At 51.0% G+C, this 23,609-nt stretch overlaps 1 protein-coding gene across 3 annotated transcripts in view; it reads right to left on the bottom strand.

Moving 5' to 3' along the window:
* CNNM4 (cyclin and CBS domain divalent metal cation transport mediator 4) overlaps positions 1 to 23,242 on the bottom strand; it is a 47,722-nt gene extending 24,480 nt beyond the window's left edge. For 2 of the 3 annotated variants that reach the window (XM_017871813.1, XM_017871814.1), the window contains exon 1: positions 21,732 to 23,236. In XM_017871813.1, the coding sequence (XP_017727302.1) occupies positions 21,732 to 22,989 (1,258 nt within the window). In that variant the 5' untranslated portion in view covers positions 22,990 to 23,236. Of the gene's footprint in view, positions 1 to 21,731 lie in introns of all 3 variants that reach the window. The other variant, XM_017871815.1, reaches the window with a different exon arrangement.
* Positions 23,243 to 23,609: the final 367 nt, after the last annotated feature.

Genomic DNA, 23,609 nt, shown 5'->3' with positions numbered 1-23,609 from the left:
TCATTCTGTTACCCAGGCTGCAGTACAGTGGCACGATCGCAGCTCACTGCAACCGTGACTTCCTGGGCTCAAGTGAACCTCCCACCTCAGCCTCCCAAGTAGCTGGGACTACAGGGGCATGCCACTAAGCTCAGCTAATATTTTAAAAGGCTGGGCATGGTGGCTCACGCCTGTAATTCCAGCACTTTGGGAGGCCAAGGTGGGTGAATCACGAGGTCAGGAGATCAAGACCATCATGACTAACACAGTGAAACCCCGCCTGTACTAAAAATACAAAAAATTAGCCGGGCGTGGTGGTGGGTGCCTGTAGTCCCAGCTACTCGGGAGGCTGAGGCAGGAGAATGGCGTGAAACCAGGAGGCGGAGCTTGCAGTGAGCCGAGATCAGGCCACTGCACTCCAGCCTGGGGACAGGGCGAGACTCTGTCTCAAAAAAAAAAAAAAAAAAAAAATTGTAGAGATGAGGTCTCACTATGCTGCCCAGGCTGACCTCGAACTCCTGGGCTCAAGCGATCCTCCCGCCATGGCCTCCCCAAATGCTGGGACTGTAGGTGTGAGCCACCATGCCTGGCTTATGGACAGAAATAAACTTCAACAAACTGCAAATACTGAATATATTAAATCTGGTATATTAAACTGTGGGAGAAAAGAGAGATTATTCAATGAAAGGTATTGGGCTAACTGCTCCAAAGTCACTGTTTTATACCAGACTTATAAATCCATAAGAAAAATCACTAGCTTAATTTTAGATAGAAATACAATAAATACAAACAAAATCTAAGGAAATCCAAATTTTCAAAATGAACTTATTTTTTACCTATCATATTAGCCAAGATTTCAGAGATTAGCACTCTCAGTGTTGGCAGGAGAACTACCTACCGTTGGAAGTTCAATTTTTTCTTCAGAAATTTGGCAGTATGTGCCAAAATGTAAAATGTGCAAGACCTTGGACTCCGCCATTTCTCCCAATCCTAGGAAGTGACCTTAATACAAAGGAAACACCCAGGCCAGCATGCAAGGTGTGCCCAGGACGGCCTGCCAATGTTGTTTGTAACAGTATTGCAGGACTTTTAAAAAGGCTGACTCAGACATGAATTGATCTCAAGAGATGGTGATTCACTATTTGTGTAAAAAGTTCCAAAACAGTAGAGTAGGAAGGACGGCTGGTTTTCTTCACTTTTGCTTAATGCATTTTATACTTAACATATGCTATTTTTTATTTTTACTCTCTTTTTTTTTTTTTTTTTTTCCCAAGACGAGTCTCCCTCTGTTGCCCAGGCTGGAGTGCCATGGAGCAATCTTGGCTCACTGCAAGCTCCGCCTCCCGGGTTCACGCCATTCTCCTGCCTCAGCCTCCCGAGTAGCTGGGACTACAGGCGCCCGCCACCTCGCCAGGCTAATTTTTTGTATTTTTAGTAGAGACGGGGTTTCATCGAGTTAGCCAGGATGGTCTCGATCTCCTGACCTTGTGATCTGCCCGACTCGGCCTCCCAAAGTGCGGGGGATTACAAGCGTGAGCCACTGCGCCCAGCCTGTTTTTACTCTCCTAGTTAGAAACTACTTTCATGTTGTGGGGGAAGCAATATGGTTTGTTGCTGACTTGGTAGAAGAAAATACACCAAAATATCCACATTTTGGATGATGGGATAAGAGGGACTTTTTTTTTTTTTTTGAGACAGAGTCTTGCTCTGTTACCCAGGCTGGAGTGCAGTGGTGCGATCTCGGCTCACTGCAACCTCCGCTTCCCAGGTTCAAGTGATTCTCATGCCTCAGCCTCCCAAGTAGTTGGTATTACAGGCCCCCGCCACCACGCCCAGCTAATCTTTTGTATTTTTTAGTAGAGACGGGGTTTCACCATGTTGCCCAGGTTGGTCTGGAACTCCTGACCTCGTGATCCACCCACCTGGGCCTCCCAAAGTGCTGGGATTACAGGCATGAACCACCTCACCTGGCCATGTGACTTCCATTTCTTAATCATTTTCAACTTTTCTAAAAGTTTCTATAATATACTACTTTTTAAGAACCTTTTTTTTTGAGACGGAGTCTTGTTCTGTCACCCAGGCTGGAGTGCAATAGCGCAATCTCAGGTCACTGCAGCCTCCGCCTCCCAGGTTCAAGCAATTCTCCTGCCTCAGCATCTTGAGTAGCTGGGATTACAGGCACGTGCCACCACGCCTGGCTAATTTTTGTGTTTTTAGTAGAGAGGGGGTTTCGCCATGTTAGCCAGGCTCGTTTCAAACTCCTTACCTCAGGTGATCCGCTCACCTCAGCTTCCCAAAGTACTGGGATTACAGACGTGAGCTGCCGTGCCATGGCTATCTTTACTTTTTAAAAATTACTTTTATCTTTTTTTTTTTTTCTTGAGATGGAGTCTCGCTCTGTCACCCAGGCTGGAGTGCGGTGGTGCAATCTCAGCTCACTGCAAGCTCTGCCTCCCGGGTTCACACCATTCTCCTGCCTCAGCCTCCCGAGTAGCTGAGACTACAGGCGCCCGCCACCACTCCCGGCTAATTTTTTGTATTTTTTAGTAGAGACGGGGTTTCACCGTGTTAGCCAGGATGGTCTGGATCTCCTAACCTCGTGATCCACCCGCCTCAGGCTCCCACAGTGCTGGGATTACAGGCGTGAGCCACCGCGCCTGGCATTTTTATCTTTTTCTGGAGACAGGGTCTCTCTCTGTTGCCCAGGCTGGACAGCAGTGGTGCAGTCATAGCTCACTGCAGCCTAGAGAGCCTGGGCTCAAATACTCCTCCCACCTCAGCCTCCAGAATAGCTGGGACTACCAGCATGTGCTACCACGCCCAGCTAATTTTTTTGTGTTTTATTTTTTGAGACAAGGTCTCATTCTGTGGCCCAGGCTGGAGTGCAGAGTGACAGGATCACAGCTCACTGTAGCCTAGGCCTCCTGGACTCCACTGATCCTCCCACCTCAGCCTCCCAAGTAGCTTGGATTACAGGCCATCATGCCCGGCCAACTTTCGTATTTTTTGTAGAGATGGGGTTTCGCTGTGTTGCCCAGTTGGTCTCAAACTCTGGGGCTACAGGAATCCTCCTGCCCGAGCCTCCCAAAGTGCTAAGATTACAGGTGTGAGCCACTGCACCTGGACTTTGGTTTTAGTTCTTTAAATTTTTTTATGTGTTCATTCTATAATACATGTACTAGTATAATAGGACATGTATATAATTTTTGAATGAATGGAGGCACAAACAAAAAAAAAGGTTTCAAAATAGGGGCAAGATGAAAAGCTTGAAGAGCTCCCTTTAGAATACCCCCGTAAATGCTGAGTGCAGTGGCTCACGCCTGTAATCCCAGCACTTTGGGAGGCCAAGGCAGGAGGATCATCTGAGGCCAGAAGTTTGAGACCAGCCTGGCCAACATGGTGAAATCCTACTCTACTAAAAACACAAAAATTAGCTGGGTGTGGTGGTGCCCACCTATAATCCCAGCTGCTCAGGAGGCTGAGGCATGAGAATCGCTTGAACCTGGGAGGCAGAGGTTGCAGTGAGCCGAGATTGCGCCACTGCACTCCAGCCTCGGTGACAGAGCCAGACTCTATCTCAAAAAGAAAAAATAGCCCCATAAAGATATCTATGCCTCAGGTGCCTCTTCACACAGGACATGGGGTCAACCTCCCTTTGCCATCAACCTGTCAAGATGACCATGTTCCCAGGAGAGTGATGCCCTACATCTACTGCCAATCCCACTCTTCCTCGGAGGAAGCTAAGGCCCAGAGAAGTCACGCCCAGGGTCACACCACAAGGGGTGATCAGGCTGGGATACAGAAATGGGACTTGTGCTACAGATAGCCTTCTCCCTTTAACACAAGCCCATAGCGGGTGAAGCTATTGACAAACTGATGATGGGAACTCTAAGACTGGTCCCTCACCCTGGAGACAGGTCTTCATGCCTCTGATTTTCCATTTAGCTAATAGTCTCTAGATTTTTAAGCTCTTACTATGGAAAATATCAAGCATATACAAAAGTAGAGATAATAATCTAATTACACCTTCACCCGACAATTAACAGCTCCTCATGGCAAGCCCTGCTTCCTCTCTACTCCCACTTGCTCTACTCACTGATTTTGAAGCAAAGCCCAGATTTTATCTGTAAACATGTACCCATTTTACCTGCAAATATGTAATATTTCAATATGTATCTCTAAAAGATATGGACTTACCAAACGGTCCTCCCACCTCGGCCTCCCAAGTAGCTGGGACTACCGGCTCATGCCACCACACCCAGCTAATTTTTTTATTTTTAGTAAAGACAGGGTCTTCTGGGCTCAAGCAATCCACTCGTCTCAGCCTCCCAAGGTGCTGGGATTACAGGCGTGAGCCACCGCGCCTGGCCGATGCCAAAATCCTAAATAAAGATATTGGCAAATCAAATACAGTGATGTGTAAATTGTGTAAATAGAATAATATGACTAAGTTAGTTCTACTCCAGTTATGCAATAAATTTGGGATTCACATTCAAAAATCCATCAGTGCATTTCAGAATAAAGAAAATAGATTATTCGGCCGGGCGTGGTGGCTCAAGCCTGTAATCCCAGCACTTTGGGAGGCCGAGACGGGTGGATCACGAGGTCAGCAGATCGAGACCATCCTGGCTAACACGGTGAAACCCCGTCTCTACTAAAAAATACAAAAAACTAGCCGTGCGAGGTGGCGGGCACCTGTAGTCCCAGCTACTCGGGAGGCTGAGGCAGGAGAATGGCGTAAACCCGGGAGGCGGAGCTTGCAGTGAGCTAAGATCTGGCCACTGCACTCCAGCCCAGGCAACAGAGCGAGACTCCGTCTCAAAAAAAAAAAAAAAGAAAAGAAAATAGATTATTCAATAATCTCAACAGATACAAAAGAGCATTTGGCAAAATTCAACACCTATTCATCATAAAAATTCTTAGCAAACTAAGGGGAGAAGGGAACCTCCTTGATCTGATAAAGGAAATCTATGAAAAACCCTGGCAAAATCATATAAAATGATCAACTTTGAAAGCCTTCCCAGGAGTTCCAAAATAGCCTGGGCAACATGGTGAAGACCAAGCAGGTGATTACCCAGTCTGGGCTTTGAACTGCCCCACCTCCAGGGGAGGGACGGGTCTAGAGATTGGGTTCAATCCTGTGGTGAATGACTTAATCAAACATGAGTATGTAATGAGGTCTGGATAAAAACTCTGGACTCCAAAGATCACAGAGCTTCCTGGTTGGTGAATACATTAACATATCTAGAGAGAGTGCCCCGATACCAAGGCAGAGGGCGTGAAGCTCTTCTAGGACCGACCAAGCCTTGTCCTATGTGTATCCTTCAAAATAAAACTGTAATCAGGGCCGGGCATGGTGGCTCAAGCCTGTGATCTCAGCATTTTGGGAGGCCAAGGCAGAGGATCACTTAAGCCCAGGAGTTTGAGGCTGCAGTGAGCTATGATTGCGCCACTGTGCTCTAGCCTGGGCAACAGAACAAGACCCTGTCTCTTGGCTGGGCGCGGTGGCTCACGCCTGTAATCCCAGCACTTTGGGAGGCCAAGGAGGGTGGATCACAAGGTGAGGAGAGCGAGACCATCCTGGCTAACACAGTGAAACTCCATCTCTACTAAAAAACACAAAAAATTAGCCGGGCATGGTGCGGGTGCCTGTAGTCCCAGCTACTCGGGAGGCTGAGGCAGGAGAATGGCGTGAATCCGGGAGGCGGAGCTTGCAGTAAGCCAAGATTGCGCCACTGCACTCCAGCCTGGGTGACAGAGCGAGACTCCATCTCAAAAAAAAAATAAGAGTTTGAGACCAGCCTGGCCAACATGCTGAAACCTCGTCTCTACTAAAATACAAAAATTAGCTGGGTATGGTGGCACGTGCCTGTAGTCCCAGCTACTCAGGAGGCTGAGGCAGGAGAATCACTTGAACCCAGGAGGCAGAGGTTGCAGTGAGCCGAGATCACACCACTGCACTCCAGCCTGGCGACAAAGTGAGACTCCATCTAAAAAAAAAAAAAAATGTCAAGGCTTTGAGTTGTTCTGTAAATTCAGTGCGATTCCATAAAATTCCCAGGTAAAAAGCTAAGATAAGCTAAGACAATCTTGAAGACCAAAGGGCTTAACATTACCAGATGTCAAAACTTATTATAAAATTACTGCAATTATGCCAATATAGTTACTGGAGCAAAGAAAAAGAAACAGATCAATGAAATCGAAGAGTCCAGAGAGACCTGCATGTACACCACAGTCCAGTGAGAAAAGGGATCTTTTCAATACAAAGTCCTGGGTATCATATGGACCTTTTTTTTTTTTTTTTGAGACCGGGTAGGGTGGGGGGCAGTCTCCAGCCTGGAGGGCTGCCCAGGCTGGAGGGCAGTAGCACAATCTTAGCTCACTGCAACTTCTGCCTCCCAGGCTCAAATGACCGTCCCACCTCAGCCTCTGAGTAGCTGGGATCAAAGGTGCATGTCACCACACCCAGCTAATTTTTGTATTTTTGGTAGAGACAGGGTTTCACCACATTGTGCAGGCTAGTCTCAAACTCCTGAGTTCAAATGATTCCATACAGCTTTTAAAGAAAGAATACTGGCCAGGTGCGGTGGCTCACGCCTGTAATCCCACACTTTGGGAGGCCGAGGCAGGCAGATCACAAGGCCGGGAGATCGAGACCATCCTGGCTAACACAGTTAAACCGCATCTCTACTGAAAAAATGTAAAAAATTAGCCGGGCGTGGTGGCGGGCGCCTGTAGTCCCAGCTACTTGGGAGGCTGAGGCAGAATGGCATGAACCCGGGAAGTGAAGCTTGCAGTGAGCCGTGATCACACTACTGCACTCCAGCCTGAGTGACAGAGCTAGACTCCGTCTCAAAAAAAAAAAAAAAAAGAATTATTAACCTCTAACTCACATCAAAAACAAAAATAAGTTCCATAAGGATTACAGATCTAAATGCAAAAAATAAATGATACAGTTTCTAGAAGATGGCACAGGAGTCTGCCCCTGGCATGCACTGACCTTCCCTTCTCTTGCCAGCACCGTGCCTCACCAGATGCAAAACCTCATCTGGGTCTTCCCAACCCCCGAAACTGTGAGCCAAACAAACTTAAACTGTTTATAAATCACCCAGTCTCGGCCGGGCACGGGGCCTCACACCTGTAATCCCAGCACTTTGGGAGGCCAAGGCAGGTGAATCACCTGAGGTCAGGAGTTCAAGACCAGCCTGGCCAACACGGTGAAACCCCATCTCTACCAAAAACATAAAAAATTAGCTGAGTGTGGTGGCACGCACTTGTAATCCCAGCTATTCAGGAGGCTAAGGCAGGAGAATCACTTGAACCCAGGAGGTGGAGGTTGCAATGAGCCAAGATCGTGCCACTGCACTCCAGATTGAGCAACAAAGCGAGACTCTGTCTCAAAAAAAAAAAAGAAAACCACACACAAAGTAGCTGGGTGTGGTGGCGTACACCCGTGGACCCAGCTACTCAGGAGGTTGTAAAGTGGAATATATTGCTTGAGCCTGGGAAGTTGAGGCTATAGTGAGCCATGATGGTATCACCGCACTCCAGCCTACGTGACACAGAGACTGTATCTCAAAAAACAAATAAAAAGGCAAGGCAAACAACCTCTTAGAAAACAGGCAACAGGCCGGGCGCAGTGGCACATGCCTGTAATCCCAGCACTTTGGGAGGCCGAGGCGGGTGGATCACAAGGTCAAGAGATTGAGACCATCCTGGCCAACATGGTGAAATCCCATTTATACTAAATATACAAAACTTAGCTGAGTGTGGCGGCACGCTCCTGTAGTCCCAGCTACTCAGGAGGCTGAGGCAGGAGAATTGCTTGAACCCAGGAGGTGGGGGTTGCAGTGAGCCAAGACTATGCCATTACACTCCAGCCTGGGCAACAAGAGTAAAACTCCGTCTCAAAAAAAGAACACAGGTAACAGACACCAACGAAAAGAAGAGTCAAATGGACAATGAGCATACAAAAATGTGCTCAATATCATATTTCACTAGGGAAATCTAAATTAAAACCACAATGAAGCTGGGCTCAGTGGCTCATGCCTGTAATCCCAGCACTTTGGGAGGCCAAGGCGAGAGGATCACAAGGTCGGGAGTTCGAGGCCAGCCTAGCCAACATGGTTAAACCCCATCTCTACTAAAAATACAAAAAAATTAGCCTGGTGTAGTGGCTCATGCCTGTAATCTCAGCTACTCAGGAGGCTAAGGCAGGAGAATTGCTTGAACCCATGAGGCAGAGCTTGCAGTGAGCCGAGATGCACCACTGCACCCCAGCCTGGGCGACAGAGCCAGACTCCATCTCAAAACCACAATGAGGGGGATGAAAAGTGGTTGATTAGGCCGGGCGCGGTGGCTCAAGCCTGTAATCCCAGCACTTTGGGAGGCCGAGACGGGCGGATCACGAGGTCAGGAGATCGAGACCATCCTGGCTAACATGGTGAAACCCCGTCTCTACTAAAAAAAATACAAAAAACTAGCCGGGCGCGGTGGTGGGCGCCTGTAGTCCCAGCTACTCGGGAGGCTGAGGCAGGAGAATGGCGTAAACCCGGGAGGCGGAGCTTGCAGTGAGCTGAGATCCGGCCACTGCACTCCAGCCCAGGCAACAGAACAAGACTCTGTCTCAAAAAAAAAAAAAAGAAAAGAAAAAGAAAAAAAAGAAAATAGCTATTAGGTATCAATAAAAGTAAATTTTAAAACAACACAATAGCGGCCAGGCGCGGTGGCTCACGCCTGTAATCCCAGCACTTTGGGAGGCCGAGGCAGGTGGATCACGAGGTCAGGAGATCGAGACCATCCTGACCAACACGGTGAAACCCCGTCTCTACTAAAATACAAAAAATTAGCTGGGTGTGGTGGCACGTGGCCTGCGGTCCCAGCTACTCAGGCGGCTGAAGCAGAGGAATCACTTGAATCTGGGAGGTGGAGGTAGTGGTGAGCTGAGATCACTCCACTGCACTCCAGCCTAGGCGACAGCAAAACTCCATCTCAAAAAATAAAATAAAACTACAATGGCACAGTGGCTCCAGCCTGTAATCCCAGCACTTTAGGAGGCCGAGGAGGGAGGATCGCTTGAGGCCAGGAGTTCGAGACCAGCCTGGACAACAAGGGAAGACCACATCTCTACACAAATTTAAAAATTAGCCAGGCGCGGTGGCCCACATCTGTGGTCCCAGCTACTTGGGAGGCTGAGGTGGGAGGACTGCTTGAGCCTGGGAGGTTGGGCCTGCAGTGAGCTGTGATCATGCTACTGCACTCCGGCCTGGATGACAGAAAGAGACCCTGCCTCAAAACAAAAACAAAACACAACGAGACACAACCACGCACACACCTGAATGGCAAACATTAAACACATATACACATACTTGACAAGACCGGAGTTGGTGGGGATGGGAGTGAACACTGATACAAGCACTTTGGAAAACTCTCATCTCTACTGTCCCTGTGCCTTAGCGATCCCATTCCCGGGCATATTCCCAACAGAAATGCCTTCATATGTTCGGCAAGGTACACGCACAAGAGTGTTCTTAGCAGCATCATTTGTAACAGTCCCAAACTGGAAACAATGCAATGTCCATCAACAATATTATTGGTCATATAAGGGAATATTATGACAGCAACAAAACGGAACGAATGACAGCTACACACAACGTGGATGAAGCTCAGACTCTTAACATTCAGCAGAAGCCAGACACAAAAGTGTACATATGATATGATTCACTTACAAAAGTTTAGAAACAGAAAAAAATTGACCCAGGATGACTGAGGGAGCAGGGCAGGGACTGGGAGGGTGCATGGGGTCAGGGGTGGGCTTCCAGGGTGGGGGCAATGTTTTATTACTCAAGCTCAGTGGCAGTTAGGGGTGTTTGTACACAGGCTGTACACTTACGATTTATGCACTTTTCTCTATATTATGCATCAACAAAAAGTTTACCTAAAAAAAAAATCGCAAACCGACAGTACATTTTTTAGCATTGTTTAGCCTGAACTTACTGGAATCTCCCAATCTTCTGGCTTTTTTTTTTTTTTTTTTTTTGATATGGAGTCTTACTCTGTCTCCCAGGCTGGAGTGCAGTGGCACGATCTCTGCTCACTGCAACCTCCACCTCCTGGGTTCAAGCGAATCTCCTGCCTCAGCCTCTCAAGTAGCTGGGAGGACGGGCATACATCACACTCAGCTAATTTTTGTATTTTTGGTAGAGATGCGGTTTTGCCATGTTGGTCAGGCTGGTCTCGAACTCCTGACCTCAGGTGACCTACCCGCCCTGGCCACTCAAAGTGCTGGGATTACAGGCGTGAGCCACCGCACCCAGCCTGCTCTCTTTCTTACCAGCTGCAATCTCACTGCAAGGAGACACTGCATAGTGCTTTACAGCATGGCTTCTAGGGCCACATAGCCTGAGGTTGTTACTCAGCTGTCACGTGACTGGGAAAGACTGTTGGCCTCTCTGAGCCTCAGTTTCCCATCTACAGCACTTGGAGGATTAAATAATTACTCCATAAATGTTAACCACTGCTACAGGCACACGCATTTCCTGTTCTTTTTTTTTTTTTAACTTTTAATTTTAAAAAAATTTTAAACACAGGGTCTCACTCTGCCACCCAGGCTGAAGTGCAGTGATGCAATCATAGCTCGTGTAACCTCAAACTCCTGGCCTCCAAGTGACTACAGATCTTTGTTGCAGAGGCAAGATGGGGCTCCAAGGGAACAGAGACTCAGCTGGTGGCCTCTTCCCTCCCTCCCTGAGACACCTGGGAGGCAGCAGAGGACCAGTGAAGCTGAAATGAAAACGCATGACTGGCAAACAGGGCTGTGCTCCTTCCTTCCCCTGCCCCTCCCACAGGGCAGACCTCACATGATGCTCCCGCAGTCGGAACGCGGATGCGCTGGCGGTCAGGACGGCGGGCTTAACTTTCCCCATTTTGGAAGTGGGGGAAACTAAGTAAATGAGGAGAATTTCCTCTTTCACTTTCATTTTTTTCCATTGAGCTCTGCCTTCTGTTACCCTGACTATATACACTGGGGTCCAGATAAGATGGCATCTGAATTAGCATATAATTATATAGAGGATTCTTTTGAGCTCAGTGTCATTATTTATTTATTTATTTTTAATAAGCTTTCTATATTTAATTTTAATTTTTTTTTTTTTTAGATGGAGTCTCCTATCACCCAGGCCGGAGTGCAGTGGTGTGATCTTGGCTCACTGCAACCTCTACCTCCTGGGTTCAAGGGATTCTCCAGCCCTAGCCTCCTCAGTAGCTGGGACTACAGGTACACGTACACGCCACCATATCCGGCTAATTTTTGTACTTTCAGTAGAGATGGGGTTTCACCATGGTGGCCAGGCTGATTTCAAACTCCTGGTCTGTCCGCCTCGACCTCCCAAAGTGCTGGGATTACAGACATGAGCCACTGTGCCTGGCCATTTCATTTAATTTTAAATTTTTGTGGGTACATAGAAGGTGTATCAGTGTATTTATAATTTCAAAAAAGCACCACCCTGAACAGCAGGGCAGCCTGCCAACAGAGACAGTGTATGAGAACCGCTGTGGCCACAGGTTGGCATCAATGCCAAATGGGGCACCTTTTGGATAATAGCAATAATAATTTTAAAAATAACTAATATTTACTGCATGATTACACAGTGCTGGGCACAGGGCTAAGCACTTTGCACACCTTACTTCACTTAGTCCTCACAGCAAGGTCTGAAGGGGACAGAGTCATCAACGTGGATGACCAGATCACTAGCAGCTGAAGAGAAAGTCACTCTTTTGGGCGTTTCATGAAATCAATTACACTGTACAATCATTTACTAATTTTTGAAACTGACTTTTAACTCTCAGGAAAGGTTCATGAGAGAGAGGCTTCCGTTTAAGGCGAGACTCCTGGTGACATTGCATGTGTGCGTAAATGTGGCCGTTTGAGAGCCTGCATGTGCACATGGGGGGTAGCAGGTGGGTGTGAACGTGTGAGAGTGGCCCTGCCTGTGCCTCTGGGAGGTGGGAGTGTGTGTACGCATGTGTGTGTGAGTGCCTGCCTGTGCCTGTGTGGGGGGTATGAGTGTGTGTGTGTGCATGGATGACAGCGAGCCTGCCTGTGCCTATGTGAAGGGTGTGTGTGTGTGTGTGTGTGTGCCCATGTGTGTGTGAGTCCCTGCCTGTGCCTTTGTGGGGGGTGTAAGTGTGTGTGCGCATGGGTGGGAGTGAGCCTGCCTGTGCCTATGTGGGGGTATGAGTGTGTGTGTGTGCGCGCGCATGTGTGTATGAGTGTCTGCCTGTGCCTATGTGGGGGTATAAGTATGTGTGCGTGCATGTGTGAGTGATTGCCTGTGCCTATGTGGGGGTATTAGTGTGGGTGCGTACATAGGTGGGAGTGGCCCTACCTGGGGTGGGGGAGGGATCCTCCTTGCACTGAGGCTCCAGGCTGCCTCCTGGCCAGAGACCAGGCGTTTCAGAGAGCCTGGGAAACCAGTCCTGCAACAACCCTACCCCTTCACAGTAAATCAGCCCTGCAGCATGGAAGCAACTCTGACCGTAACCTCTGGGGAAAGATCCAGCAACACCAAGTTTAACCCCCAGCAAAACAAACTAGCAGCTGTACATCCAGCCTCTGGGCTCACCTTCCCGCAGAGGCGCACAGCACTGCCCAGCCCTTGTCCTGGTGCAGATTCTCTGAGAGACTCCCAAAGGATGATGGGGATAAAATGGATTTCATTTCTTATCAGCGGGAAATCTGAAGAACCCATCTAAACTGTGTTCCAAAAAGCATGCAGACAAGGATTTCTTTGTTGTTGTTGTTGTTGTTTTTTGAGATGGAGTCTGGTTCTGTTGCCCAGGCTAGAGTGCAGTGGCACAATCTTGGCTCACTGCAACCTCCGCCTCCCGGGTTCAAGCAATTCTCCTGCCTCAGCCTCCCAAGTAGTTGGCAATTACAGGTGTGCACCACCACGACCGGCTAAATTTTTTTGTATTTTTTTAGTAGAGACAGGGTTTCACCATGTTGGCCAGGCTGGTCTCGAACTCCTGACCTCAGGTGATCCACCCGCCTCAGCCTCCCAAAGCACTGGGATTATAGGTGTGAACCACTGCACCCAGCCATGCTGTTTGTTATAAGGTTTTTGTTTTGTTGTTTTGTTTTTAATAGAGACAAGTTCCAGCAATGAGATGTATCTCTTTTATGGCTACGGACAAATAATAAACACTAATAAAAAAAGAAAGAAAGAAAATCCTCTAACAATGGAATAGGCACAGAAGTAAGGAGTCCAGGCTCTAGCCTATGACATAAGCCAGGGGTCCTCTATGGAGCCTCCGACCCTCTCACAACAGGACGTCCTAGTAAAACGAGAGGGGTAAGAGAGGGGCAGGGCAGGTGTAGCAGCAGACACCAGGGCTGGAGGAAATGGCAGCGACTGGCCAGCTGCTTCCCACCCCCTCAGCCGAGGACCAGCCGGGTACTTCTGGAAATTCTAGCACCTTCACACATCTCAGAGTCAGTTCTGCTAAGGAGTTCCAAGAATCCCTAAGACCACAAGAAGGCTTCGAGACAGCCTGTCCATCCCCCACAGGCTGGGGAGAAGGAACCAGGAGACTCTCCAAAAATCAGTCACCAAGGCAGCGATGAAGGCCTGGCCCAGGCTACCCTTCCACACACACTCTCCATGACTGTGCGGCCTTTCAGGAGCCAGCGCCCAGTGTGGGGCAACCATGCTGGCCCCTGCCCTCAAGGAGACTGGAGGCCTGTAGTAGTGACTCCTTCAGAGGGGCCAGGCTTCCTTCCCCTCAAAGATGTCCTTGCTGTTCAGTCAACCAGGTTCATGTGGGAGGGGTGCAGACAGATGGCACCCAGGGATCCGCACCCCCAAGTCCCTCTAGCAAGGGATGGGAAGCAGCCCGGGAGGTCCGAGCCACACCCCCACAGCTGCTGCAGAGGATGGCGAGGCTCACCCCTCAGCCTTCAGGTCTTGTCCAGGCTCTCCCAGGGCAACATGTACCAGAGTGGAAAACGCCATGTCTACCCACCCTAGCAGATTCCGCCGAAATGTCTTTCCAGACTTTTACTTACAAGACAGGCCTCCCCTTCCTAAGGGCCCCGTGCTGATCCTGCAGGGCTGTTCCCTGATGTTGTGCTCCTATGTATTCACCCATTTTCAAGGTTAAACATCTGCTCGGTGCTTCCCGTCCTGACCAGAGGTGAGCAGAAAAACACTGAAGAGGGATTTCCTAGTTAAAAATACGAGATGTTTGAAAAGCAAACACCAGAATAACCTAAGAATCTATCAGGGCCTCAATGCACGGCGGTGCCTTCCATTGCGCAAACCAGAGCTCTGGGAAGAAAACTGTCAAGTGAAGACACGTGAGTCTTCCCTAAGTTCTGGCTCCTCTTTGGGAATCAGCCCATAGGCTGCGCAGGGCCAGCCAGGAAGGAGGTGCAGCTGCCCGCTGGCTGGCACGCACCAGGCCCCTCCACGTGCCCATGTTCCCTTCCCACAGCACTGCACTAAAGGGAAAGTGAGAAGGAGCCTGGGCACAGCTCTGTCAGCTGTCCCCGCTGGGACCTCTGCCTGCACCCAGAGTATAAACCAGCTTGTGTCACTCTCAGATACACCTGCCCCCGGGCAGCTTCTCGAGATCAAAGCACCATGTTGAGGCTATTACCAGGCAGGGCTGACGGACAGCCTGTGCACAGCTGCCTTCGGGCACCACTTGTCCGAGGCTGCTCTCGCTGGGCACCCCACAGCCTAAGGTCCCATCCCACAGTCTGTGCGTGGCCCTCACCCCATCGGACCTCCCAAGGAGGCTCCCGAATACCGTGCCCCCTTGGTTCTCTTCGTCCCCATCAAGGAGTCGCCCCAGCCCAGCTTTTACACACTGACATCCCCTGCACTGCCCTTTCCTCTCTCTCACATTCTATTTTTTTTTTTTTTTTTTTTTTTTTTTGAGACAGTGTCTCACTCTGTCACCCAGGCTGGAGTACAATGGCGCGATCTCGGCTCACTGCAACCTCCGCCTCCTGATTCAAGCTATTCTCCTGCCTCAGCCTCCCTAGCAGTTGGGATAACAGGCGACCATCACCACGCCCGGCTAATTTTTGTATTTTTAGTAGAGACAGGGTTTCGCCATGCTGGTCAGGCTGGTCTCAAACTCCTGACCTCAGGTGATCCACCCGCCTCAGCCACCCAAAGTGCTGGTATTACAGGCGTCAGCCACTGTGCCCAGCAGCTCTCTCTCCCATTCTGCCTGCTCTTGGCTGACTCTTAAACCTTTTAGTGTTGTCCTGGCCTTGCTCCCCAGCCCCACGTGGGCATTTTCCCCCGCAAGCCTGCCTAGATGTTACTGCACACTGGTGTGGGCCACGGCCAGCAGCATGGGCATCATCTGAGAACCTGTCAGAAATGCAGACTCCCAGGCCACACCCAGACCCACTGAGTTCAAGTCTGCATTTTAACAAAATGTCCAGGCAGTCCAGTGTGAGAAGCCCTAATGTAAACAGTGCTGGGCACGGAGAAGGAGCTCAGTAATGGGTCACACCATTATCATTACCACCACTCACCTCCCTCTGCCCTCACCAAACTGTCTCTTCGTCCTCCTCTCCTGATTGCAGTTAAATGACATCATCAACCTGAATCCCAAGCTAGAAACCTCTGACTTTCACAACTACTTCCTGGCCCTGACTCCCAGATCTCCATGAGGACCAATGAGTCTAGTTACTCTCATTTCAGAAGCATCTCGCAGGCCTGCCCTCCCTCAGCCCCACGGCACCCTATCTGTGAACTCTGTGCAGCCAGGCGTTGTTCACGTGTCTCTCTCCTTGGGAGACTGTGAGTGCTGTGAACAGGGCAGTTTTATTCATCTCTGATTCCCCGCAGCCAGCACAGAGTCTGACACAGAGGCTTCAAAATGGTCACTGTCGGTTGAACAAACGAAAGAACAAGCAGGTGCGGATGGGAGCGTGGGGTGGGCAGGATAAGCCACCTAAGGTGTGTTAGATGACGGGAACCAAAAGTGAATGCAAAAATCATGCAGTGTTTCTTCTTCACTTTATAAAGTTGTTCCAGGAATAAAATAAAGTCGGTGGGAAAATCTGACATGGCCTAGATGAAAATATGGGTTTTTTGTTTTGTTTTGTTTTGTTTTTGAGACAGAGTCTTGCTCTGTCGCTCAGGTTGGAGTGCAGTGGTACAGTATCAGCTCACTGCAACCTCTGCCTCCCGGGCTCAAGCGATTCTCCTGCCTCAGTCACCCCAGTAGCTGGGATTACAGGCATGTGCCATCATATCCGGCTAATTTTTGCTTTTTTTTTTTTTTTTTTTAGTAAAGATGGGGTTTTGCCATGTTGGCCAGGCTAGTCTCGAACTCCTGGCCTCAAGTGACCCACCGAAACAGCTCCCAAAGTGCTAGGATTACAGGCATGAGCCACAGCCGGGAGGAGTTTTTAATGAAAATATTTCTAGCTTTTTCTCACCAATTTATACTACACTAACTTGCTGACAGGAGCAGTAACAGGTCCAAGGCCACCTCACAGGTCAGTGACCAGGTGGGCTGGAGTTACACCCAGGTCTGTACAGGGTCTAGGTGGTTATAAGGTGGGTGGGGAAAGATAAGGTGTTTAAATATGAGCTAAGTACCTGGGAGGGAAGGAGCGTCCCAGAGGGTGGGCCACAGCTAGGAGCTGGAAGGTGGGCTAAAGGGCGGGGGCGGAGCTCTGTCCTCTTCCTTCATTACTTTGCTTCAGGGTCTGGGAGAGTGGTGAAGGCAAAACACAAACTGGGGCAGGAGGAGCTGGAGGCACCTTTGTTCTGAGATTCCAAGCTGGACAAACCCATCCACAACACCCAGTACTGCAAACAGTTCTAGGCAAGGTTTAAGCGGAAGGGCCAAGGTTCAAATCACAGGAGACTCTCAGGCCTGAGGGCTTGTCTCACCGACTCTTGATCTTACTCCTGTGGTCCTGCAGCACCTAGCATCACATCTTGCACGCAGCATGGGGTTCCACAGATATCTGGCACTAACTGCTGTGACCCGGGAGACAGAAGCGCTGCAAGGCTGTACCCCCTGCCTTACTCCTAGGGACACTCAGCCCCCACATCTGCACCAATGCCCCTAGCCCATCTCTAAGTGTGCAGGAGCACATTCATGACTCATCTAATGAGGGAAGCTGTGTAAACCCCCAGTGGTCAAAGACCACTTATTGGTGGGGAAACTGAGGTACGTGGCGGGGAACCACGCATCACACTCAAGGCCCCAAACTCTACCTCTCAGTCCCCGACATGTCATCCCAGGTGCTCCTCCTGTCTGTCCTGTGTGGATGGAACTCTGAACCTGGTAAGTGCACGACCCCCATTTTTCTTTGCCCTCATCAGCTCCTCAGAATTCTAACACTATTAAAATGGGAAGGATCCTCTGCCAAACCAGACAGGTATTCATTCACTCACTTACTCACTCAGTGCCGTGGATGGCGGCCTTACTATGTGCCAAGAGCCTTTCTAGGGGCTAGAGATACATTGACGAGCAAAACAAAGAGAGCCGCCCTTTGAAACTTAGATGCCAGTGGAAGGAGACAGACGGTAGACAATACGGTAAATCAGCAAATTACACAGATGCTAGAGAGCGATGCGTGCTATGAGAAGAGGGGAAATCAGCACAGGGCAGGGGAGATTAGGAAGTTGGGGTGGCATGGTGGGTGCAGTTTTAAACAAGGTGGCAGGAAGGCCCCACTGAGAGGTGACCTGGGAAGACAGTGAGCCATACTGACTTCTGGGGAAGAATATTCCAGCCCAAGGAAACAACCAGGGCAAAGGCCCCAGGGTGGGAGCATCCTGGTGTAGAACAGCAAAAAGGGCCAGGCGTGGTGGCTCACACCTGTAATCCCAGCACTTTGGGAGGCCGAGGCGGGCAGATCACTTGAGGTCAGGAGTTCAAGACTAGCCTAGCTAACATGGTGAAACCCCATCTCTACTAAAAATACAAAACTCAGCCAGATGCGGTGGCACGCACCTCTAATCCCTGCTACTCAGAGGCTGAGGCACAAGAATAGCTTGAACCTGGGAGGCAGAGGTTGCAGTGAGCCGAGAGCATGCCAGAGTGAAACTCTGTCTCAAAACAAAACAAAACAAAACAAAACAAAACAAAACAAAAAAAGGCCAGGCGCAGTGGCTCATGCCTGTAATCCTAACACTGTGGGAGGCTGAGGTGGGTGGATCACCTGAGGTCAGGAGTTTATGACCAGCCTGGCCAACATGGTGAAACCCCATCTCTACTAAAAATACAAAAATTAGCCAGGCGTAGGGGTGGGAGCCTGTAATCCCAGCTACTTGGGAGGCTGAGGCAGGAGAATCGGAGGAGGAGGTTGTAGTGAGCCAAGATGGTGTCACTGCACTCCAGCGTGGGCAACAAGAGCGAAACTCCGTCTTAAAAAAAAAAGAAAGGAAAAAAGAACAGCAAAAAGGTCAGTGGGGTTTGCCAGACAGTCATCCATTGTTCATTCATTTATCCAACACTTACTAGAGACCCGTCTCTTTACCAAGCGCTGAGTAGTGAAAACACTTCAGAAGGCATGGCCTTTACCCTGGAGAGGGGAAAGAAGGAATACAGAGGCCCTAAAACAGGATTACTTGTGGGGCAGAAGGATTCTGGTAAAGCTAGGCTCAGGGCCCTCGCCCAACCTGGGGTGGAGGAGGGTCCAGGACAGACCCTCAGAGAGAGATGCTGGGCCAGACAGTCACCCCAGCTCTGACTCTGGCGCTGTTAACAATGTCAGCTGAAAGGCCAGGGGCAGTGGCTCACGCCTGTAATCCCAGCACTTTGGGAGGCTGAGGCAGGTGGATCACCTGAGGTCAGGAGTTCCAGACCAGACTGACCAACATGGAGAAACCCCATCTCCACTAAAAATATAAAATTAGCCGGGGGTGGTGGCGCATGCCTGTAATCCCGGCTACTCAGGAGGCTGAGGCAGAAGAATCGCTTGAACCCGGGAGGTGGAGGTTGCAGTGAGCCAAGATCGCGCCATTACACTCCAGCCTGGGCAACAAGAATGAAACTCCGTCTCAAAAAACAACAACAAACAAACAAATAAAACAATGCCAGCTGTTCTAACCTTGCTCACTTGTTTCTCTTAGGTTAAAAAAAAAAAAAAAAAAGCATTTCCAACACCAGACTCCTAAAGACACTCTTTTTTTTTTTGAGACAGTCTTGCTCTGTCGCCCAGGCTGGAAGTGCAGTGATGCAATCTGGGCTCACTGCAACCTCCGCCTCCCGGGTTCAAGCAATTCTCCTGTCTCAACCTCCTGAGTAGCTGGGACTACAGGCACGTGCCACCACGGCCGGCTAATTTTTTGTATTTTTAGTAGAGACGAGGTTTCACCATGTTACCCAGGATGGTCTCAATCTCCTGACCTTGTGATCTGTCCACCTCGCCCTCCCAAAGTGCTGGGATTACAGGTACGAGCCACCGCGCCCTGAAGAGAAACTCTTAAATTGCAGATGGACACAAGGTGTGTGCTGTGTCCTGGGCAATCTCAGACTAAGAAGGTGGACACCAGATTGGAAGGTCTGGAAGAGGCCACACTGCAGGGAACCCAGTGAGCAAAGAGTTAAAACTGGTTTTCCAAGACCTCTGAGAATGGGGAAGTAAGCGATGGCATAAAGTCACAGGGCCTGTTCCTTTGGGGATGGGGGGTGGAGAGCGGGGACTATCACCATCTCCTGGGCAGCCTGTGTGCAGTTCCCTGGGATTACCAGCACTGCTCCAGGGCTTGGCCTCAGGCGACTGGCCTCTGTTAAAGAGACTTTCCTGGAGTAAACTGAACCTGGGGACTTTGGCTCAGCGGAGCTCTACTCTGGCCTAATAGATGCTAGCTCTGTTTTCCCAACTTGATGAAAGGGCACTTGACAAGACAGAGCCCAAAGACAGCCCTCTCAAGACCCAGGAGGCTCCCACCCAAGAGAGCTCAGTCCTGCTGATCAAGACTGGGAGACTGGTCAGACCAATCCATACTGGTTGGATCCAGATTCCCAACTGAATGGAGAGAAGGTGCTATTGGGTGTGTCACAAGCCACAGTCCCAAACACCACAGAGGCAGTGAGGAGGAAGTTGCCCTGGAGGGTCCTAATCAGTCTCCCCGCCAAGCAATAAGAGAAGTCCTCAGGCCCCAAGGCTTGGGGTGGGGTGGGGCACAGATCCTCACTGCTTTCCTGTCCCAGGCTCGGGTACCTGGGAAAACCTGATTCCTGGCTCTGCACTCCCAAAGCCGCCCCCACCCCCGCCCCACCGCAGCCTCTGCCTTCACCACCAGGGGTCTGTCTCTCCAGTCTCTGCAGGGAGGCCACCTTCCCCAGGGCTCTCCCCGACTCTAGCTTACTTTACTCAAGTTGTCCTCAGCTCCGATGCTGAGATTCGGTCTGTTGAACTTCAGAGGGTACCAACCCACCACCCTGGCCCTGACCCCAGCATCTTTTCAGACCAAACCTGGCAAAGCCAGCTCCTGCCTATCCCACTCCAAAGCTGTCCTCCACTCTCTGTTACAGAAACACCTGCCAGCTCACTCCCTGCTAGGATTCCCAAGTCTCTCGGAGCCCTAGGTCAGCCGGAGTGGCCTCAGCCAGCAGGAGCTCTCCTACGAGAATGAAGGCTGGGAGGGTGTTTAGAAAGCAAAGTCTTCAAGTTTGGGATGAGCCCCTCACCCCATTCCTTTAAAAGAGCTTCCCTTTCTGCCTCCTCACTTCCTTCAGCCTAGGAGGGTTCCACTCCATAATTGGCTTGTTTACTGCCACTTTGAGGGTTTCTGAATGGCAGAGGTGGGAGGAAAATTTTGCTGGAAGAAAAGGAGTGTGTGCCTTGAGTTTTGAGGCTGATGAGTAAACCCTCCAAATGTCTCTCTAACTCCCTGCGAAATGGCCAAGAACCCAGGTGAGAAAAAAACACAAGGCAGTGCAAGGCAGCTGAAGATTTCCAGCAGACCACTGGAGGGAAGCTAATGTTGGCGCCAGGGAAAGGCAGGACAATTACCAAAACTTAATCTGCTTGTGTCTGCTGAACAGTCGAAAGCGCCACTTGGCATTGTTCTGAGCAGCAAGCCAATGAGAGACCTCCCAATTCTGCTTCTGTGGGTTAGCACCTCCAGTGACATCACTCCCCTGCTCAAAAACCTGTAGCTCCATGCTGGGAGCAAACTTAGCATCCACCACGAGGCCCCAGACTACTCCAGCCATTGACAACTGAGCATCAGAGCCACTATGCCCACGAAACAGGACCACCTGCCGGGCCACAAGCACACCTTTGCTTCTCCACTCGGGTTCTCTGCTTGCAGGGTTCCCTCTGCCTCAAGCATTAAGCCTCTCCACCTTTTAAGGTTCTCCTCAAATGCTCCTTCCCCTGTCAATTCCCCAATTTCCAGCCCCTTCTCGACTCCACCCCACACTCTAAATCCCCAGCACCCTGGCCTCTTTTCAGGCATCTTACTCTGTCTTGCTTCAACAGCTCCCTGAGGCCTTGCTCCAGCCGTCCAACGGAGCGAGTGTGTCTTATTCAGCTTTGATTCATCAGGAGCACACAGCATACTACCTAGCAGACGGCAGACACTTGAGAATGGGTCTACTGCTCCAAAATCGTTCACCTCAGAGGCATAGGAAGTGATGGGCAAAGGGACACAGAGTCACACAAACAGAACACTAAAGCCAGCAGACACAAAACACGCCAGGGGACAAGAGGCGTCTCGAGGAAATTGAACCAGGGGAACTACATCCGGCCTTACCCTTCTTGAACTCCTCCAGCATGGCATCCAACTTGGTGTCATGGAAGACAAAGTGCACTGGGTGGTTGTAGAAGCGAGTGATTGTCTTGAGCGGGGTGCAGTCATCGGGGTCCACAAAGGCCAAGTCTTTGACATAGAGAATATCTACAATATTGGACTGCTCATCTTCGAACACCGGGATGCGGGTATAGCCGCTTTCCATAATCTCTGACATGGTGTTGAAGTCCAGGATAGCATCACTGCGGATCATGAAGCAGTCCTGGAGCTGGGTCATGATATCCTCTACGGTTTTGGTGCGTAGTTCCAGGGCACCCTGGATCATATTGAGCTCCTCTTTCACGAGGTCATTATACGGCTCCGTCACCTTCAACATCTCCATCAGCTTCTCCCGGTTGTAAACAGTGCGAATCTCCTGGCCCAGAAAAAAGTCCAGGAGCTTGCTGATGGGAAAACTGAGGGGGAAGGTGAGCAGCATAAAGAATTTGGTGAGAATGATGGTGTTGGCACCCACAGCCAGCCCGTGTCGGGAGCACAGGGCCTGAGGTAGGATCTCCCCAAAGATGACAATGCCAATGGTGGAGGAGGCCACCGCCATGAGGCCGGACCCGATGAGGTTGTCTAGAAGGATGGTGAGGGAGGTGTTGACCAGCACATTCCCCAGGAGCAACGAACAGAGAAGGTAGTTGCCCTTGCGCCGGATGGGCTCAATCTTGCGGGCATAGCGCCTCTCCTTCTCGGTGCCACAGTTCTGCACGATGCGCAACTCCATAGGGTCCAGGGCCATAAGCCCGAGGTTGAGGCCAGAAAATATGCCCGACAGCACCAGCAGCACTGTAATGAGGAGGATGTGCAGCCAGAGAGGCAGGAACCTCCCAGGCTCCTCCACCATGAAGAGCAGTGAGTCCTTGTCGGTCCACTTCAGCCAGGGCCCGTCGGGCTGGGCCCGGGTGCACAGTGCATACAGCTTCATGTTCTCGCTCCTCCGGAGGAACTTGGTGAGCACCACCAGCACGCCGGACGTGTTCCCGCGGCTCACGTTCACCAGCTGCTGGACAACCAGGTCCTTGGTGAGCTCGAGACAGCTGGTGGACGTGTGGAGGGTCTCGGCATCGTCCACCTCGGTGAAGGAGATCAGGTTCCCGGAGATGTTGCCCAGGCTGTAGCCGTACAGCCTCAGGTTCACGGTGCTGCCCTCGGACACGAAGATGATGCCATCCGGGTTCGTCCCACACGACTTGTTGCAGCTCGCCAGCCTCATGCCCACGATCGCTCCCTGTTGGGGGCTGCCCTGGCCCCGGGCCCCCCGCGCCCACAGCAGCACCAGCAGCACCGGCGCCGCCAGGAGGAGGCGCCCGCGGGCCGGCCCTTACGCCCGGGCGCCTCCCCCGCCCACCGGCGCCAGTTGCTCTGGCCTCTGCCGCCGCGCGCTCCCCGCGCCCGCGCCGGCACGCCGGCCGCGCAGCCCCGCTCTGCACCACCGCTCCGGCCGCTCTGCTGCCGCCGAGCCAACTGCCCGGGCCGCGAGCCTGACGTCAGGTCAGCGCCCCGCCCGCCACGCCCCGCCGGCCCACGCCCCTCATTTGCATTGGAGGCCCCGCCCCCGGGGCGCGCTGCTCCAGCCCCTGCCCTTAAGGGGGTCCGGACGCTTAAGGTGGAGCAGCGCCGGAGCGCGAGAGCCGCCGGCGGGGACAGGCCTAGTGCTCCCCCTCCGCGCCCTTGCCCGCCTTTCTCTGCCCGTGGGGCCAGCTCTCCTTCTCCGGGACGTGGTCTCCTGGCCACGGCGTTCCTGTTCCTCGGCCTTGCCCGGCCGCACGTGCGAGACTCCTTTCCCGTCCTGGCAGCCTGCAGCTGGGGGTGGCCCGCTCTGCAGGCAGAGCG

Source organism: Rhinopithecus bieti, unplaced genomic scaffold, assembly GCF_001698545.2.
Source record: "Rhinopithecus bieti isolate Rb0 unplaced genomic scaffold, ASM169854v2 scaffold_6935, whole genome shotgun sequence".
In the NCBI taxonomy this organism is placed as follows: Eukaryota; Metazoa; Chordata; class Mammalia; order Primates; family Cercopithecidae; genus Rhinopithecus; species Rhinopithecus bieti.
Note: the sequence above shows the minus strand (reverse complement) of the source record. Positions and strands in the feature narration are given on the sequence as shown.